The sequence below is a fragment of the Corticium candelabrum genome, chromosome 7 (genome assembly GCF_963422355.1).
Source record: "Corticium candelabrum chromosome 7, ooCorCand1.1, whole genome shotgun sequence".
NCBI classification, from domain to species: Eukaryota; Metazoa; Porifera; class Homoscleromorpha; order Homosclerophorida; family Plakinidae; genus Corticium; species Corticium candelabrum.
In genome coordinates this window covers 1,326,164-1,333,663 of record NC_085091.1, presented here as the reverse complement: position 1 = coordinate 1,333,663, position 7,500 = coordinate 1,326,164, and the positions used below count along the sequence as shown (strand labels likewise).

General features: G+C 41.4%; 3 protein-coding genes across 3 annotated transcripts in view; 1 reads left to right on the top strand and 2 right to left on the bottom strand.

Moving 5' to 3' along the window:
- LOC134181928 (ubiquitin conjugation factor E4 B-like) overlaps positions 1–4,648 on the bottom strand; it is an 18,228-nt gene extending 13,580 nt beyond the window's left edge. Inside the window, 5 exon segments of the mRNA XM_062649225.1 lie at positions 828–955; positions 2,684–2,750; positions 4,146–4,205; positions 4,272–4,517; positions 4,582–4,648. Coding sequence (XP_062505209.1) covers positions 828–955; positions 2,684–2,750; positions 4,146–4,205; positions 4,272–4,517; positions 4,582–4,605 — 525 coding nt within the window. The 5' untranslated portion in view covers positions 4,606–4,648.
- A 27-nt stretch (positions 4,649–4,675) lies between these two features.
- Positions 4,676–6,679, top strand: LOC134181930 (glyceraldehyde-3-phosphate dehydrogenase-like). Its single transcript, XM_062649226.1, has 9 exons — positions 4,676–4,746; positions 4,823–4,880; positions 4,994–5,093; positions 5,192–5,298; positions 5,368–5,458; positions 5,545–5,663; positions 5,818–5,956; positions 6,027–6,326; positions 6,443–6,679. Exons 1-9 carry the CDS (start codon positions 4,734–4,736, stop codon positions 6,566–6,568), a joined length of 1,053 nt encoding a protein of 350 aa, XP_062505210.1. The 5' UTR covers positions 4,676–4,733; the 3' UTR covers positions 6,569–6,679.
- Positions 6,680–6,826: 147 nt separating this feature from the next.
- Positions 6,827–7,500, bottom strand: part of LOC134181931 (COP9 signalosome complex subunit 7a-like) — a 4,520-nt gene continuing 3,846 nt past the window's right edge. The window contains exon 8 of the mRNA XM_062649227.1: positions 6,827–7,400. Within this exon, the coding sequence (XP_062505211.1) occupies positions 7,352–7,400 (49 nt within the window). The 3' untranslated portion in view covers positions 6,827–7,351. The remainder of the gene's footprint in view (positions 7,401–7,500) is intronic.

Sequence of the window (7,500 nt, the reverse complement as noted above, 5' to 3'; positions counted from 1 at the left end):
GAGAAACAAACAAAGAAACAAAAAGCAGATGAACAAATAAGCAACCAGAGAGACAGACAGACAGATGGACAGACAGACAGACAGACAGACAGACAGACAAACAAACAGACAGAGAAACAGATAAACAGACGAACAGACATAGAAACAGAGAGACAGACAAACGGATGAACAGACAGACAAACAGAAGGCAGATGGACAGACAAAAGAACAAACAGATGAACAGACTGACAAACAGACATACAAACAGACAGAGAAACAGACAGACAGACACACAAACATACAAACAGAGAGACAAACAGAGAGACAGACAGAGAGATAAACAGACAGACAAACAAAAGACAGACAGACATACAGACAAACAAAAAGACAGACAGACACAGACAGACAAACAGACAGACAGAGAGACAGATACACAGACAGATAGATAAACAGAGAGACAAACAAAAGACAGACAAACAGACAGACAAACAGACAAACAGACAAACAAACAGAGACTAACAGCAAGAGAAACAGACAGACAGACAAACAGACAGACAGACAAACAGACAGACAGACAGATGAACACACATACAAACAGAGACAAACAGACAGACAAACAGACAAACAGACAGACAGACAGACAGACAGACAGACAGACAGACAGAAAGACGAACAGACATACAGAGACAAACAGACAGACAGATGCACACACACACACACACACACACACACACACACACACACACACACACACACACACACACACACACACACGGACAGACAGACAGACAGACAGACAAAAAATCAACAGCAAACCTACATACACACTCAAGCTATGCACGACTCACTCTTCTATCTTCTGCACACGACTGTTCATAACACTGTACTAGATACTCGATCATTGCCTCAGCACTTTCCAGTCTCGACAGTCTCTCCATTAAAACTTGTCCCACTAAATCATCAAGATTACAAACGTCTGAAAAACACAATATTACATGTCAAAATCCATCTCAACGTCACATCTCAAATTATCTCTACTACTAGCTACATTGGACGACTTCACCCGGGTGCATTCAATTGTGAGGAATTACCACGAAAGTATCTTGTCTAAAATTATAGTTACAGTTAGATGCTCTAAGTAATTAGCAGCAAGGATTCCATGTACAGTTAAGCCCGGTTCACAGTATTGACGCTGACGCCAAAGACACCGCCTTGACGCAGGCGGCATCCTTTGATGTTGATGCTAATGCTGACGCTGATGCTGATGCTAATGCTGATGCTGGAATAGGATATATTTCTATTCCAGCGTCAGCGTCAACATTGGTGTCAGCGTCGTACTGTGAACCAGGCTTTAGATTCCGTATGATAGTGACAGCTGGCTCGAGTTGACGTCACTTTAATTCTAATTTTAGAAACTTGCAAGAAATGAAACGCTCCTAGACTGAACCCGAAATGCACTTATATTAATATTAAACGTACGTCGTCTCTTGAACTCTAATAGAAACCATTACCTAATCCATTGCGGCATCACGTATTGTCACCTTGCATTTAATTGTAATGTCACCTACTCTGACATCGCCTAGAATGTCCTATTACACGCTCTACTTTGACTATACAAAAGCGAAAAACCGTTTATTCCCTATGCTCTGTATAGTTTGAATGTCATGCTTAGCAAATTATCCAATCAATGTCGGACAGAATAGAGAGCTTTATCACTCGAGGGTCGATCACCGAAAGGAGACCCACTTATCGAAACCGACATCGTTATGTTCGTTTTCATTCGGAAAGCACATCTGGAGAATTCAAGCAACAATGAGCCACGTGTGAGAAAGTAGTAGACGCACAAACCTTTAGGATCTTGTTTATATATATATACATATATATATATATACATATATATATATATATATATATATATATACATATATATATATATATATATATATATATATATATATATATATATATAACTGACGTGCTATTTCAATATCTAATCTCTGATAACAGTGATTGCAAAGTAGAACAGGGCTGCAGTTTGAATAATTACAAGAAGCCAGGTGACCTATTTCATCCTGACTTCTTGGATGGCCGTTCAGCTTTCTTTGACATCACAGTCCGTAACTCGTTACTTCCCCGGTTCATTGCTATTGCCACCACTCACCCTGGACAAACAGCAGATGCAGGGGAAAGAGAGAAGGATCTCAAACATGATGATGATGTTTCGCAGGCTGGATAACAATTTTTCCACTGGTTGTGGAAACTCTTGGATTGTGGTCTCGTCAAAGTTTGGAAACTTTGAAAGTTATTGCCAAAAGAGCTGCTTACCACCGCAACATTACTACCAGCCAGTCTGTGTGCCAGCTACACAAACAGTTATCTGTATGTCTGTGGAAATTTAACGCTCGTTTAGTTTTAGATCGTTTATGTTTAGATTGTGATGACTTAACTGGCTTGTCTTTTATTTAGTGGTCTAGACATCTATGTATAGTTGTATTTGAAGAAATAATATATAATTCTCTCCTCCCTCCCCCCTCCCTCCCTCCCTCCCTCCCTCCCTCCCTCTCTCTCTCTCTCTCTCTCTCTCTCTCTCTCTCTCTCTATATATATATATATATATATATATATATATATATATATATCTGTAATATAATGTACTCCGATCCTTTGCAGTGAATATGAAACATTACAGACAACAAACGGTCACCTGAATCGTTGGTTGAAATGTCGGTGAGCAACAAGAGACAGGTTGCTTCAGGAGATGGTGTATCAACCTGAATAAAATAGATGTTACACAATCAAAACTTACTACAATAACAATATAAATAATATACAAATATATAGTAAAAAATTTAAAAATATATTTATATTAATTAATTGCCAAGCATAGCAAGGCTTCTAATCCGGGTCGCACAACAAAAAGGGGTGTGGTCCTGTATGGCTCTCCAGTGAACTCTTGGTGTGTGTGTGTGTGTGTGTGTGTGTGTGTGTGTGTGTGTGTGTGTGTGTGTGTGTGTGTGTGTGTGTGTGTGTGTGTGTGTGTGTGATTCTGGGTATACACTTAGAATGCCGCTATCATGTTGCTTTATAAAAAGGGCAGCTTCAAGGTTCAAGGTTCAAGGTGTGTGTGTGTGTGTGTGTGTGTGTGTGTGTGTGTGTGTGTGTGTGTGTGTGTGTGTGTGTACACGAACCTCAAATTTCTCCTCTCCATAATCACATTTCATTATAAGATCTACTTCAAAAAATCGTTTCCATGTCCGACTACAGATCAGTATAGAAACAATTCATGCAAGTGATCAAACGGCAACAAAAAAAACCTCATGAAATTCCGTCACCCCATCCTTTTGTATTGTAGCTAGGGATTGTGTGTACTTGAATGCCACTTACAGTCAACTATTCACACGCCCCATACTACAGTATGATCCTGTACTACACTGTGCTGCATCTAACACTGTTGATAGTCAATGTTTGCTGATATCAATTTCTATGTCAGTAAATACCATACCACTGTCGTTACAACGGAACTGAGTGCATACCTAGACTGTACATTTCAATTGTCTTGATCACAATCGCAAAACGATGACTACCTATACTAGGCCTATGAAGTTTGCATGTTTACTTCCATGACAGCTAGGGTTTTAACAAATACGTATTGTCTAGCTAGGACTCGGCGTTTCAGTAGACGGTCTGAAAACTCCGTGGGACGTGTTACTCACAAATGCCTATGAATGCCGTAAAACTAGTAATAATATATTATAATACATAATAATAAAAAATTATAATAACTAATAAATAAAAATAATTTTAACCAATAAATTTTATAATTGCTAACCTCTCATCATTTGGTGACAATGATATTATGACTCATTTCTTGCGGTAGTGCATGTTTTCTTTTAAATTGCTTAGAGTAATACAGTTGGTTTATTGTGAAGGATGATATATCAATAAAGTTTTTGTGTTCAGTAATACATAAAAATAAAAATAATAAAAATAATAAAAAAATAATAGAAATAATAAAAATAATTAAAAAATAAATAAAATAATAATTTTAATCACAGCCAAATATGCCAAACTAAATTACCACCGAAACTTTCCGGTTTTAAAGTATCACACACTCAAAAATGCTGACAATGATTCGATCCCTTCAACAGACAAAAATCAGAACAAACCTTCACATCCACACTCAGCAATTTCGCCAGACAAGTCATCATGACAAACGCTTGGTTTTCCTACACCACGCCCACGCCCCACAACACACGTCATCACACCGACAAAATCAGATCGCCACGAACAACCTTTCTTTCATGTTTCTCCTCTTGATCTATTCGAGACTCAAATTCTGTAGCCTCTACGGTCTCCATCGGTTGAGTCTGACTTTCCAGGCTCGCCTCACAGCTTGTTTCATCCGTTTGTGAGAGCATCTCGCTCTCTTCAGGCACTATTTTCTCATCCTGTGATCTGTCCTGTTCTTCTTCTTTCCTTACCTCCTCCCTAGGAGCCGTTGCTGATCCAGACAAACGAGCTAGACGTCGCCGTCGGAGCTACGTAAGGGAGCGCCATTTATTAAAACGAAAAAATCGTGGGATATTATTTGTTAACCCTTACCTCATCGGGTGACAGCTCGTTCATGCCTATACGATCTTCTTCTAGAGAATAATTGGCCTCTCCACGTCACTTCCGGGCTATGCCGTCCTTGCGCACGCCGTCGGCACGTGCAGCGTGCCGACCAATCAGAAAGCGGCAGGGTTTACATCTGTATGTCCGAAACAGGTTTGTCTATGACGTCGCGTTGCTTACCGGTTAGAGGAGGCAGCGACCGGCTCTTGGTTACCATTTGTCTGTCTAGGTTCAGTCAGTCCGCCGAGTAAGAGAGCAAGAGTGATGGTGAAGGTCGGAATCAACGGGTGAGCCCTCGCTGCGCCACTTTCTCTAATACTCGGCCTTAATTCTTTCCGCCGGCTACCTACACGGGTCGGAGTGAGAGATACATGTACATGTGTTCATTTATTTCCTTTAGATTCGGACGTATTGGACGTCTGGTGATGCGCGCTGCACTCGAAAGAGGTGGCGTGGAAGTCGTCGGTGTCAACGACCCGTTTCTCGACGTCGACTACATGGTAAGACAAAAATAGTGGAGACACGTTGCGATGCGTATCTATTTATAGATTGTGTGACGTCATTGTTATGACGTCATCGTTATTTTATTTTGTTGTAGGCCTATCTTTTCCACTATGATTCGACGCATGGTCGATTCAAGGGAGAAGTGAAGAGCGATGGTGGCAAACTGATCATCAATGGTCAGTCGATCGCCGTATATGCTGTGTAAGTCTGTTCGAGTGGAGTGTTTGTTGGGCGGTGTTTTGGTATTGGGTCGAATGGATTCGTGTGTAGGAAAAATCCTGCGGAGATTCCATGGAAAGAGTGTGGAGCTGATTTTGTGGTGGAATCAACTGGTGTGTTTACGACCATTGAGAAAGCAAAGGTATCACTTGTCTGTCTGTGAGTGTCTGTCTGTCTGTTTGTGTACATGTATGTATGTACACAGTCTTATGGATTATTTTTGTAAAGGCTCATATCACTGGTGGAGCAAAGAAAGTTGTCATCTCAGCTCCATCAGCAGATGCACCAATGTTTGTGATGGGTGTCAATGAAGACAAATATGATAAGAACACCATGGATATTGTCAGGTACATACATCACACACACACACACACACACACACACACACACACACACACACACACACACACACACACACACACCACCACCACCACCACCACCACCACCACCACCACCACACCAATTATAAATCATGTATATTACTGTTTCGTCTGTGTCCAGTAACGCTTCTTGCACGACCAACTGCCTTGCTCCGTTGGCCAAGATTATCAATGACACGTTTGGCATTGAGGAAGGTCTCATGACGACTGTACATGCCTACACAGCAACTCAGAAAACAGTCGATGGCCCAAGCGGAAAGGTACAAAATACACATTTGTGTACACGCTCTCTCATCAGATGCATATCATTCCATGTGTTCTTTTGTTTAGAAATGGCGTGATGGCCGTGGTGCACACCAGAACGTCATTCCTGCATCTACCGGTGCTGCTAAGGCTGTTGGGAAGGTGATTCCTGAGCTCAATGGGAAGCTGACAGGAATGGCTTTCCGTGTGCCTGTTGCCGATGTTAGCGTTGTTGATCTAACTGTGAGACTGAAGAAGGGAGCAACATACGATGAAATCAAGTCGACGGTGAAGGCTGCAAGTGAAAGTGGCCGCATGAAAGGAATTATGGGATACACAGACGAACAAGTTGTATCATCTGATTTCATAGGAGATGAACGATCATCGGTGAGAAAACAATCGATTCATCAAGTTGATCATAACTGTCTAATGTATTAAGACATGCATCCATCCAATACAATAGTCTACTGTATCCTTGTCACTTGACCTATTGTATGGTTTAGATCTTCGATGCTGGAGCTGGCATTGCACTCAATGAAAAGTTCGTCAAGCTTGTAACATGGTACGACAATGAGTATGGCTACAGCTGCCGTGTGGTGGATTTCATCAAGCACATGGCTTTGAAATAGACTGATTGAATCATCAACTGACCTCCATGGATAGTAGTGATCCTTACCCAATGCTGCAATAATTGTCTGTCGTTTAAGGAACAAATGTAATGCAAATGTGATTGCAATTGAGTATGCCCAACAGAGCGGAGACAAAACATTTCGGTTGTGACCAAACACACAGACCCACACATCAACAGCAATGCCCATCTGATGTCACAGATAGACATACAGACAGACAAAATCCATGGACCAGCTTCCATACTCACATGTCAAACGATTTCCACAGGCTCACTGCTGTGGCAACCACGTAAGAGACTTAGTATGTAGAGCTATCATACACACGCAATGTAAACAGTGTATTTCCAATACATTCCGGCCTGTGGATGTTCAGTTGAATTACTATAACCAACAAAGGTCCACAGACCAAAAGACACGTAATAGCTCAACTGACAAACGTCCACAGACTGAAACATTTTGGATCTACACTGTTGTCATTGTTCTGTGTGTGGTAGCTCTATGATGGCTCTTACACACTAAAACTGATCATGCCAACCTCTGAGACCTCATAGGGTCAACAATGCAACAACCCATCATGCCACACAAATCACAGGCAACAACTAAACACAACGCCACAACTTAACTCTACTATTAATATTAATTCAATGAACACATGACCTCATCATGAAGGTACACACGTGCACGACGACATCAAAGATGCTACCGTCTCTTACAATGTCTGTTTGCTGATGTATACAAAACCACGTGCTGTAGAAGACTGCACTACACTTTACATAGAAGTTATCAGTTCGATTTCTTTACTGCACCCAACAGCTTGCTTGATCCTCGTGCTCTGTGAAACAAAGTGTTGCTAGTGTGATGTGTATCTGCCTGTCGGTCCATCTGGTGTGTGCGCGTGCGCGCGCGCGTGTGTGTGTGTGTGTGTGTGTGTC

Coding starts and splice junctions, on each gene's coding strand:
- LOC134181930 (XM_062649226.1), top strand. Junction 5,094..5,191: donor TTCTCGACGTCGACTACATG/GTAAGACAAAAA, acceptor ATTTTGTTGTAG/GCCTATCTTTTCCACTATGA. Junction 5,299..5,367: donor TCGATCGCCGTATATGCTGT/GTAAGTCTGTTC, acceptor ATTCGTGTGTAG/GAAAAATCCTGCGGAGATTC.